The sequence below is a fragment of the Grus americana genome, chromosome 2 (genome assembly GCF_028858705.1).
Source record: "Grus americana isolate bGruAme1 chromosome 2, bGruAme1.mat, whole genome shotgun sequence".
Classification (NCBI taxonomy): Eukaryota; Metazoa; Chordata; class Aves; order Gruiformes; family Gruidae; genus Grus; species Grus americana.
The window spans coordinates 111,447,993-111,460,381 of NC_072853.1; the positions used below are offsets into that span (position 1 = coordinate 111,447,993).

Sequence of the window (12,389 nt, forward strand, 5' to 3'; positions counted from 1 at the left end):
GCTCCTTGCAACAGCATTTCTAATCAGCTGAATAACTCTTCTTTTGGTGACCTGGGAAGGCTGTCAGAGGGTGGCAGGTGCTGATACTTTTGTTGTACATAGGTGGCAGATGCACGTTCTGCCTTCCCAAGAGACAACCTGTAAGTGACACAAGTCACTGAAGCTGCATATGATACCAGATTTGTGGACAGATGGATGGATACCTGCACAGAGAGATGAACAGGCTGACAGGCGAACTGACAGACAGAACTCTGCTTCTGAGCTGAGCTCAAGTCCCTTCATGCTACTTCAGGGGCACAGGTGATCTAGAAAGCAGCCAAGTCTCCTCAGGGTCTTTTGTTAGTTTTTCAGGCAAAATAAGACTGTGACTACAACAGAGACAAACCTCCATCTAATTTCACGGTAAGAGCATGCTGGAGCACAGGCTGGGGACAGGACAGTACTGGTTCTGTTCTCCAGTGATCCCCCTCCATCAGCCAAGTCACATTTCACAGCAGGCTCTGAAACTGCTCTGGTTTATACCAGAAGATGCAACTTTTTCTGGCAGGACCATAATCCTGGCAGGGCAAAGTAAATACGCTGTCCTTCCCTTTCTAAGCTCAGCCACACCTTTGGTAAAGAGCAATTCTGAACTGGGGATATGTATTTTTCTTGTCTTAATTTCTGTAGGGTTTCCAGCAGTACTAGCAAACACATGTGTTATAAGGGGTGACTATTAACACCATCATAAGGCTGTACAAACTCTGCAAATCTTCTGTCAATCTCGTATAGGCCTTAATATTCAGACTGGTCATTATGACATTCCTATCTAAATAATGAATCTGTTCTACTTTACTTTCCTAAATAAAACTGTCTGAAATTACATTTCCTCCTTGAGACCAACTGTTGTGGGGTTATGATGAAACAAAGTTATTCAGAAAACTATTCAAAAGAGAAAGATGACTGTCCAGAAGATTGTCCTTGACCAAAGTAAAACCAGTCAACACTGAACTTGCAGCACTGGCAAATTATCTTCAGCTCTACTTATGGACAGAAGTTAATGCTGCATGTGAGAAATAAGCCAGGTTTCATCATTTAACTCAGGCTGAAAATATAAAGTTTCCTCCTTTCACATGATTTAAGAATTATTTATCTTAGGATTAAGAGTCATTAAAGGCAGAGATAGTGATACTGAATGCTAGAAGAAGAAACATTTCTAGATTAAGGCTATAGTTTTTATTTTGAAATTACCTTAAAATTTCATTGGAAGTTTTTAGAAACAGGCTTCCTAGGTGATATTATCCAATTCAACTTTTTTGCCCCCAAAATTAACCTAGTACCGTCTATTCCTATTAAGATCAATATATTTGAGCCCACAGTGTCAGCCTTTATTGTAAAAATGATGTAATATGCAAATGCTAAAATAAAACCCTACAAAGGGATATCACTTCTGTACTGTATCACTGCACATTGCATTTCATGTCCTTAAACCCTGTTGTGAAAGAACTTGTGCAAACCTACAGTAGAAATACTTGCCTTGTGAGGATAATTAAAAGAAAGAGGAAAAATTTATTAAATTGACGATGGAAGAATATGGAACAGATTCACAGTATGTTTTGTTTACCTAAGCTGGTGTCAGTGTCCTATCATTAAGTCATCTAATGGGGAATGTGCCCTATTCGCAAAGTGTTGAGGTAAGAGTGGGAGGAAGAGAAATATTTGCCTGTTACAGAGGTAACCGTTCCCATTTCATCATTCACTGGCAAACCACAGTGGGACTCTAGTAAGACTTCATTGGGCTAAAGGCATTTGAATCACTCATGCTACTGTGCAGCTGACGCTAGCATCGGGTCTATTTTCAGCCTAAGGAATACTGACAGCGTCGTTGGTAAATGATGAATTATTTGTCGAGGGCACCACAGGCCAAATAAGTGTGCTCCCTTCTTGGGCTCTGAAGAAAATGGAGTGCTTTGTTTATACATCTGGTTGTTTTTTCTGAGGCACTGCACATTTTAGGTTGTTAAATCATGTGCTGAAGTTTAAGGGCGATCAGCAGCACGTTGTAGGGCATAGAGTGCGCTCTACTGGGCACTTAACGCCAATGCAAAAAGCGGAGTAATCCTCCAGGAATACACAAGGGAAAGGCTACAGAGACAAGCGAAAATATCTCCAGCAGTTGATTTGTGGTAAGAATCCCAAATTATCAGCCTGCTAATCGATCACACTATCTAAGACCCTCTCATTTTTATCCAATGCATCTGCAGACAACATTACAGTCCATAATGAACACAAAACTCACTGATTATCAAATCCAAAGACAGTACAAGACAACCACTCTAACACAAGCTGCCTTTTCCCAGCTTGTGCTGGGAAACTGTCTGTCCCAGAAGCATCCTGACTGTGAAAAGGTTCCTGCTGGACCTGCAAGCAGAGCTGACAGACCACAGGGACTGCCATCCCAAACCATCTTTGAAGTTGGTTGTGGAAAACCTGGAGACAAACATTATAGAAAAAAAAGAGTATTTTGCTGATACACCACCCAAAAAGCTTTATAGTGAGGCTTCCGGAACACCTGACAGATACCCCCTCATTCCAGTCTAAACACACTGACTGGAAACAGGGAAATACTATTTTCATTTCATAGCAGCTAAGGAAGAAGACAGACCAAAGCAGAGGGAGGTTATGGAGCTTGTCCAAAATAACATGACAACACCTGAAGTCATGATCAAATAAGGGAAACAAAAGGGCATATTGCTTGGGTTCTGGAGAATGTATATACAGAACAGATGGAGTTACTTAGAAAGACATACTGACCTCTACACTGTTTGAGTTAACAGGAAAAGCTGAAAAATGCAATAAATTAAAAAACTAAAGCTTACTTGGTGGAAGAGGCTCATCGATAGTTGGGTAGTGATGATGGTCAGGCCTCAGAGAAGGAAGCTGGCTGACTGGCTGAGAATTATGGAGTAAAGGACAATCACCTACGGACAAGATATTCAAGACATTGACAGTCATTCACTGCTTTCACAATGTGGTTCAAAAATGTGCTACTGTAAAACAAGTGGTTATTTTTTACATAGGTTAGCCTCATGTACTAGCAGCTCTGGTTATTCCTATTTCCAGGCACTATTTTAATAAAAATTGATATGCCAAAGAATTATTAAAATAATGCAGTCAAGGCTTTGATCTCAGGTTTGAGTCAACGCTCAACTATTATGGGCCAGATTCTGGACTCATAGACACACAAGTGTAAGCGAGAGAAGAATCAGGCTTGATCTCTGAGAAATACTGTGCATGTACAACAAAACTCAAGCTTCTGCAGAAATTGGAAGGAACATGCAAAATCCTGGTTCCAACTTTTAATTCATCCCTTCGGTGGAATACAAAGCTAAAAGCTGCCTTGGATCTTTCTCTGCTTTTCCAAAAGATCAGTGGTTGTATAAGTGGACTGGAATGGCAGGATTTTGCAGTCCCTGCAAAGCAAAAATTCATCCCCTTCTATAGGTATTTTTCAAAATTCAAAGAGTCCATCTTGGGTGGAAGGAGGGAGAACGAGAGAAGGACCAGAAACAGGTAGGAGACAGGTAGTAGAAGAGGACAAAAGAGAGTGAGACATAGTCAGGATCCGAGATAAAGAAGGAAGACCTGAGATACAGAAGAGGGAAAGAAGAAGAAGAGAGACACACAGTAGACAGTGCAGAGGAAGTTTTTAAACACTAACATTGTATATATGTCTATATATCCAAATATGACATAAATGAAACCTAAGCAAACGTCCAAACTCATGTCCTGTTGAAAGGAACAAGTAACTTAAGATCCAGTCAATGTTTACAGAATCCTTTAAGAAACTAAGAAGTTATAGTAAGGACAAAAAAGCATTCCTCATCTTAGACTTAACTGTGAGAATAAGGAACCTGCACGTTAATAGTTCACAGGTTCCAGAATTCAGATCCCTTCTTGGTCTGTCCTTAAAACTTAGAAACCAGGACTATTTATCCTACTAATGGACACGTTTTCATACTGTGTGGTAACAATTTTTCACTATAACCTCCAGCTCCAGGTGGGCTGTTAATACAGATACAATCTAAGTTGCACAAATATAACATTTACATGCATCAGAAAGATGCGGCTTAGGGAAAAAATATATTTAGCATTTCTAACATCACCAGAAAATTACCCAAAGATACTTCAAAATTAAAAACCAGACCATTCAGCTAAGCCAAACTGATTGTGTGCTGGCTGGTTTAACTGTCTGTAATGTCAGAATCTTAATAGCCTAAGAATGAAAATTTTGTAAAAAATTCAAACATATGGCTATCAAATGTAAAAAAAAATTATCAAAAAATATGTTTTTTCTTTAAACAACCAACAGCTAGAAGGCAGAAGCCAATTTTGTATAAAACTGCAAAAAATTTCACACCATTCAGAAGTGAGAAAAATTGCTTAGACAAAAATACTCCCTCTTCTAGGTGCTCTGATGATACCGTATGGCCTGTTTAATGTCTTCATTAAACCACTTGTGTATAGGCGTATCTCACAGTGCATCTGCTGCATGTTTTGAACAGACAGCAGAGTTATGTAAGTTATTACTCAGTGCTAAAAGTCCATCTCTCACAGCCTTAAAAACTGTGCTGTTACTACAGCTGTTGTAGCACCAACTACCAGATCATCCATCTTTACTTACCATAATTGACTCTCCCCTAGTCAAGATAGTTACGCCAAGCCAGTGGAAGCATGGTAGTATCAGTCACCTGGAGTGCATGGAGGTGACCGCATCTACTGTATTTGTAACAGCTGCCAAGTCACGAAGCAATGTGCACATTTACCAAAGCACCCTCAATGATATCAAAAGAGTGCTAAGAGCCAGGCTGCCCTTTGCACATACTCTCTTTCAGCTAATCAAAGCAAAGCCATCGTAAATACTGCAGTGCCCTTTATACAGGCACAATCTTGGAGCTGTACTGAATCCGTATGCAAAGACACTCTCTCCCCTGCACATTGCCTCTCAAAAGTACACACAATCCAAAATAACCATCAAATCTGTAAGCACAGTCTCACACGCACACACGCTCATGCCCCCTTAGGTATACTTGCATATAAATGCTGTCCATGCACAAAGACCCTCGCCTGCAAGGAAGGAAACTGTGGGTTTCTATACCTCTGTGTACTTCTGTGAATTTAATTCTTTGGGCTAGATTCTGCTCTGCAGAGTGAGTCATCGCCTAGGCCCAGCTGTCTAGAAAGTCTTTACACAGTCTAGCATGTAAGGCCACCCTTACATCTTTCTTTCTGCTGGGGCAGGGGAAGGTGGGAGTAAATAAATTGGGAATGGAGAAGGAAAGGGTAGAAGGATGCTTTGGTTGAGGTTTCACTGTGATCCCCAAATATGTTATCCTTTTGGTGCCATTTTAATTTGGTGTCACTTATAGTGGGAGACAGATGGTTCAGGATTTGAGAATGCAAAGACTACCTCTTGACCTAGCTGCATACTCCTTAGCTGCTACTGAGGCCTTTACTTCTTCAGCTGGAGAAAAATGATACACCAGCTGAAGAAAAGATGAGTGACCAAACCCACCCTTCTGTAACTCCATACAACATAAAATGAGTTACCAAAGGGAGGAATTCAATGTAATGGTTTAGAGGGATTGGGGAAAAAACATATCTAAATTAGAAAGACAAAAAATTACTTTCTTAAGTATGCTTTATGTCTAGAGAAGGCTAAGAAGATTAGAATTTTTTCAATATAGTTCCATTTTCAAAGCATCTATGAAAACCAAAATCTCTGTTGAGTTGCCCTATGGTCTGTGAAATCTGAGGTAGATTTGTTTGATATTTGGGGAACTGGAACAAAGAGGGCTAGAAAACTGCATTCATAAGAGACAAATATTTGCATTTCTCCATGCTCATGACTGTGCATTGCTACCAATCATATACAGACACTGGCCCAGATCTTTAGCTGGCATAAATCAGCATATCTGCCCCTTGACAAGCACAAGCTGGTCCTCTCACTGACTATCAGAGACATGGCAGCACATCTGATACATGAAATGGAACAATCCCAGGAAATAAGGAATGAGTTGGTGGATGTGATAATGCTGATCTGCCACATAACTACAGTAGCTAATCCTGATTTTATGCATGTATATCTACAGAAATCCATATATACAGATCCCCATCTGATTTATTTAGTTTTGCTGGGATTTTTAAGGACAGGCTCAATCATCCAACCCTCCCTGATATACCTGGCCCAGCTCACAGCCGCCAAATTTGTATGAAATAAACCGTAAGCTATCTGAAACCTCGATTATCTGATGCCTTCTGTGACATCCAGATAATCAAGGTTGCTCAGTGCATCGATTCTCAGGATCTAACCTTCTCTTCTGCTGCTTGGACCTGCTATTGGGGTGTCTAGACTTTCTGTGGCTCTTTGTGGATTCCCACCATGAGCTACTAGTTCATCTGGCCACTGGGAGGAGCCATCCACTTGCTCCCTGTCCAGCTCAGGGCTCTGTACTGAATCTGGCACTGACTCAAAAGCACTGTTCTCCTCCTCATCATCATCCTGTGAGGAAAAGACCGTGCTCTCAGAAATCTTTGCACTGTCGACAGAGGAGAAGCGGGTATGGCTGGAGAAGCGATTGTTACTGTCATAACAGGAGGTGCTGTAGCAAGAAGTGCTGTAGCAGGAGGTACTGTAGCAGGAGGTGCTGTAGCAAGAGGGGCTGTAGCAAGAGGTGTCGCAGGCCTCACATTCGTTGTCACCGTTGGGCCTGGAGCTCGACTCGCTCTCACTTCCTGTCCTGGGGTGTTCCCCATCCAAAAGCCCATCATTTAAGTCTGTGAGTTGCTCATCCAAGGTTCCAGGAGGCACTGTGCTCTGGCTGAAGTTCTCTTCAGCCTCATTTTCAAGAGGAGGCTCTGCCGCCACTGTCTCACTCTCACTGACCACCTCCTTCTCCAACGCCTCCTTGACTGTAGACTCCTCATCGTTCTCCCCACCGTTGCCACCATCTTGCTCTTCTTCCCCATCGCTGCTCATCTGTGCCGAGGGCAGGCTGTGGAGCAGGTTGTGGATCCGTATGTAGTGCGTGCGAGGGGTCTCTGGCTCACCGCAAGCTGAAGCTATGACTGTCTCAAGTTCAGACACAGGCAGAGAGCATGGCCTGTTTTTCCTCTTTGCTGTGGTCCTCAGTTGTAGCTTATTGTCTTCCTCCTCCTGGGCTGAAGCCCCTTCTTCATCCTGACTCTTCTCTAGGTCCTTGCCAGCATGCATATCTGCACTCACCTCATCAATATCTAACGTTTCTATGCTGGTCAAGACTCCATCATCTCCCTCAGTACCAGAATTGACTTTGTTATTTTCCCTAACTTCAGTCTCGGGAGGAGACATGCAAGCCAGCAGAGCCGGCTGCTCCGTGAGGTCCGTAGCGATTAAAGAAGGCAGCACTTCTCCTGGGATGGATTCCAAGGGCTCAGGAACTGGTACCGCATCAACCTCCCCATCTCCTGCTAGCTCTTCATTTAAGCTGTTCTGGTTGACTTCCCCAGGTGGTTCGACAGCCCCTGGGCTATCGACACTGTTCACACTGTATCCATTTAGCTGTTCTGGAGCTGTACTTTCAGAGGTCACTGTGTTGATGCATGGAGGCTCACCGAGGCTTTCCTCTGTGGGGTTGTTCACAGGGCTTTCCTGGAGGTCAGCTGGCTCAGGATCAGCACTAATGGAGACCTCTTCATCATCTGTATGAGACAGGAAAAGAAATTACTTACTCCTTTAACAAGAAGTGTTGACTGAACCAGAAGCTTGGCTGTGGGGGCACAGGCATCCCCAGCAATCTGAGAAAATTAAAAGCATAAATTACAGTGTGAAATGAGTGGGCAATGAAGCAACTATCAAGAAATGCTGCTTTTTTGCTAGGCAGTCTTTGTACAGTGGATTTAACAATTATGGGGCTTACTCATGGTGGTAATCTGTTATGTAGCACCCTGTCCTCCTTGCAATATAACCTGAAGGAAACACCTTCTTGAAACTCCTCTTTGAGCCAAACTGACATTGGAGGAATATCATGGGAATGACAAGGAAGTCTTCCCTGAGATTTTAATGCCGTTTTTCTTGTCATGCTGAAGCTGACAGGACTCCACAACAGAGAACTTAAAAAAATGTTTTTCACACCCCTGAAAGGTGAAAATTTTCCCCAAAACATCCTTTGATGTGATCCTCATCTGTACCACCTCCTCCCGGATGCCAGACAACCTGGGCTCTTTCACGCCATCCAAATAATCAAAAGACAGAAGTCAGGGTTTTCCAGCAAGGGGCAGGTCACGATTTCCAACCACTAATGCAGCTGCTGTTGGCTTGACAAAGTGTACCTGAGAGAGCACTACCATAGAGAGGCAAAACATCCCTGAGCATCACTATTGAGAGTTTGACATGAAAACCAAGGTTCAAACTTATATCATCATGACAGTGACTTCCTAATAACTACAAGAGAATGTGAACCAAAACCAAATCAAAAGGGAGGGGAGGAGGGGAACATCAAATTATTTTTGGTTTTACTTTTTCCATTAAAAATAATCAAAATGAGAAAGTTTTTAATCATCTCTACTATTACATTCTCCATTTTTACTTAATGAAGTGCTCAAATACAGATGACTCTACAAATAACAGCCCATCTAGCGCTTCCCCAGGACAGGTGACAGAGAAGCAGATGAGACTTCAGTTTTCCACCCTCTTCTCTCCCAGTGACGTGGCAGAGTATTTGAAGCAGCCAAGAACAGAGGGATACGAGACACCAGTGGCTCTAAGCTAAGGGGAAACAGGGAAGTTGTTGTGACTCACGATGCATCCTGTGAAGTGGGACTTTATACACCTTCCTTTGCTCATGACTGTACCTAAAGTCCCAGAGCAGCCAGGAATGAATTAAAATTTCTGAGGAGGAAATGCAATGCAAAAAACCCAAGATCTAGATGAATTATGGGTTAAGACTGAGAATTACCTGGATGGATGGAAGAAGTTATCTCAAATCGGAACTGCAGCTGGCCACTGACATGATCTGTAGGAAGCCTGCGACCCAGAGTGTAGCTTACAACTCTGTCCCTGAAAGAAAACAAATATCGTCACAATAGACTATAACCTACCCAAAGTCTACTCTGCGTAGATAAAGCTGCTGTGTCCTACAAAAATACATAATGGTTTTCAAAGGCTATTCAACCCAGCCATGAGGGCATGTTGACTTGCATACGAGAGAACAAATGGCAGAGAAGGAGAGGACAATGTCTTCAATTACAATGGAACAGCTGAGTCAGTGAATAAGACAGGCTTCTGGGATACACAAGCACGTATGTATATATATAGAGAGAGAGAACGGTGGGAATGGAACTTCTGCAGTATGGGTATGAAAATATTAACATGGGAAGCAAACAACTCCCACTTCAGCTATTGTAACAAGACTTCACTTCCCTGCTGATCTGACCCTTCTGTAGAACCTCACATTTCTGTACGTCCTTTCCTTCACCATCTGCATAAAATTGAGCTTTCCTGTCCTTTCTTTCAAAATTCTGTACAGGCCAGTCCCCGCTTACCACCTTCTCTTTTCCAACTGGCTGAATGACTGCTCTTCATCTATTTCCACCCCTCTTACCTCTATGAAGCTGAAATATCAGGAGAACACCTTCCTGACAAGGTTGATCAATGACTCCATTCTGTCCTTGTGCAGGTCCCTCCCTTTGCCACACTTCATCCACCCCTCAGAACAGAATGAAACTATAGAAGAGATTAACTTCCCAGCTGCCCAAAATGAGGCTGAATCAATGTTTGCAAAGCATTTTTGAGTGTAAAGGGTTCACTAAATAGTAATATTTATACATCTTTTGAAGAAACATAGTTCACTTCCAGTTAGGCCCAATATATTTGCTAGGATAGTTTCACATGCATCAGAAACTCGTATAAATGAGACGTTCTCAAGAATTGTGTATGATCTTTCTGAACTTGTGTGCATACTTCTCATTGAGCTTGCCTGAGATTTAAAAGCCACTATGGTGTTAAAACTAAGCCAGATCTAGGTGCAGGTTAGAGGCACTGCTCTTGGCAAAGTATATCCTTAGATAGACAGTGTTTACAATAAGGAAGTAAAATAGGAAGATGTAATCAGAAGATGATGAGAAATCTCATACAGAGGGAAGCCAGTGGTACCAGTTATAGGGCTCCACCTTCCCCAAGCTGTTCTTTTCCATCTGGTTTCTAAACAGCTACTCTATCTTCCCTACTTGAGAAACAGGGAGGTAGTTTAGTCTCTTCTGGTAGATTCAGCTGTCAATATCACAGCCAGTTTCTGAACTAGCTGTTCAAAAACACTTCCAACAAGCTCAGCTTCCTGCTGTTCTGCTGAATTGAGATCCAATTTTCAAGAACGCCTTCTTGGGAACCACGTTGCCTGTGCTCTCCTCAGTAGATGACTCTTTCTCTCCCTGCTCCTCAAGGTCTGAACCTTAAAGTTTACAGCCAACTTTTTGGCTTTGTCTGCATACTATCCATCTTTCTAAAATTGGTTTGTGTTACTTTGGCAGCATACACCTTCCCAGGACTTTCATGCAAAGGGGAAGCAGGGCAGGGCAGGGCAGGGCAGGTGAGCTCAAGTGAACTGGTTATTCCTTGGCAGCAGGGCAGGGTCAGAAAGATTTAATTACAACATGCCACATGTATTATTTTATAGTATTTCCACTGTCCAGAAATTAAAGGGAGGAGGAACAGATCTGGCATGATTTTAGCCCATAGGTAATTCCCTGAAACGTGAAAACATCCAAATTGAAAATATTGCACTCTCCAGATTCGCAGCCATGATACACAAAACAATTTTCTTTCTTAAATGACAACTCTCACTTTTCAAAATGTAATTGATAGGGTTATAGATGGAATTCTTAGTTGGGCCCATAGTCCTATAAATTCTAATTAAGACCAACATCATTCATCAGACAACTGTTAGTTTAATAACTCCACCTCAACATCATTATATCAATTATAATGATATATCACCAGGGACTTCAAAACAGCAACACACTTGTGAAACAATGGAATGTAGCATAAGCAGCAAATTTACCCTATGGCATGTCTTTCCAAGAGACGTTGAACCGGCATAGAGAGTTTTCCCAGGAAACGCTTGATGATCGGTCGGCTCTTTGCAAATTTGTCTTTAACTTCTATCTCCAGGACATCCGTGGGCAGGGAGACAAAGCTGAATAGCTGCAATAAATGAAGAGCACAGAAAATGAAGCTGGTGGCCAGGCCACAACACCACACAGCTGCTAGCGGCTTATTGACCTCTGTAAGTCTCTATTTCACAGGACAGAAACAGTCTTTGGACTCTAATGCACAGGCCTGCAAAATAAAAAGAGCCTGGCCTCAAAGCAGGCAGGTGAAAGCAGCCTACAGGTACCGTGTAATGCTGCAGAATCGGGCTTGAGCAATGCAGGAATTTCATTTATTCATGTCATAGTGGCATCCGAACACCCTAAACAAGGCTCACAGATGGTAGGGACAATACACCTGAAGAAATCTAATGAACTATGTCCTAGTAATGACTGTTGATCTAAATGTAAGTGCATAGCTTATTTCCACCACCACCCACCCCACCCACCCCCCCAAGTTCTAAAAACTTTAAATAGCTGCATGTAAGTACAACTGAACTGGCAGCCTAGAGAGATGTTTAGTCAGAACTTCCCTCCAAGTGAAATTAGTCCTTTTTGCATTTGACTGGCTATTTGTGGTACTTCAGCTGTGAGACAAACCTCAGCTGTTGAGAAGTGAGGATCTAGTGACGTGAAGGATACATGATCAGAGTTTTCAGATACATCTTAAATCTCTCCACCTCTTGCTCATCCCTGCCCCACCTTAAAAAGGAAAAAGTCTGAATAGGCTGTTTATTTGCATCAATTTCCTAACCTGCTTCACAGCACGATCCTACAGAGAGCTAAACCAGAAGGTAAGCCACAGCACAGGCTACTGGAACAAATGATACTGGGGAAGACAGGAACGGCACCATCTAAAATTGTTGTTGTCACCAAGTGCTTTGAAACATGTGACCGCCACCACAGCCGATCTGGTTTTAAGAACCTCTATTTTTATTTGTAAGTAATGTTTCAATAAGCTTTTAGAGACTGTGTGCATGCAAACCTGCGGTAGGAACAAGAAGGGTGATATTTTAGGTTGCAGGAGCAATGAAATTAATGTGTATGGTTTCCAAGCATGGGAGCATTAGGGCACCTGGAAACATCAGGATTTCCCCATAGGGAAAGCAAAGCTCTATTACAGAATAATAATGAAAAGCAGAGGTATTAGATAACTACAGAATAATAATGAAAAGCAGAGGTATTAGATAACTTGGCCTTGCTTGCTCCTTGACTAGCTAAATTGA

The 12,389-nt window shown here is 42.2% G+C and overlaps 1 protein-coding gene across 7 annotated transcripts in view; it reads right to left on the minus strand.

Moving 5' to 3' along the window:
* The window catches only part of HECW1 (HECT, C2 and WW domain containing E3 ubiquitin protein ligase 1), a 280,062-nt gene that overhangs the window by 77,580 nt on the left and 190,093 nt on the right, over positions 1 to 12,389 (minus strand). For 5 of the 7 annotated variants that reach the window (XR_008575979.1, XM_054817594.1, XM_054817595.1 and 2 more), the window contains 4 exons: positions 11,076 to 11,218; positions 8,976 to 9,076; positions 6,352 to 7,719; positions 2,859 to 2,960 (listed from right to left, as the gene is read on the minus strand). Coding sequence is in view for 6 of the 7 variants with exons in the window: in XM_054817594.1 (XP_054673569.1) it covers positions 2,859 to 2,960; positions 6,352 to 7,719; positions 8,976 to 9,076; positions 11,076 to 11,218 (1,714 nt within the window). In the remaining variant the exon portion in view is untranslated. Of the gene's footprint in view, positions 1 to 2,858; positions 2,961 to 6,351; positions 7,720 to 8,975; positions 9,077 to 11,075; positions 11,219 to 11,763; positions 11,857 to 12,389 lie in introns of those variants that run through there. The other 2 variants (XM_054817598.1, XM_054817599.1) reach the window with 2 other exon arrangements.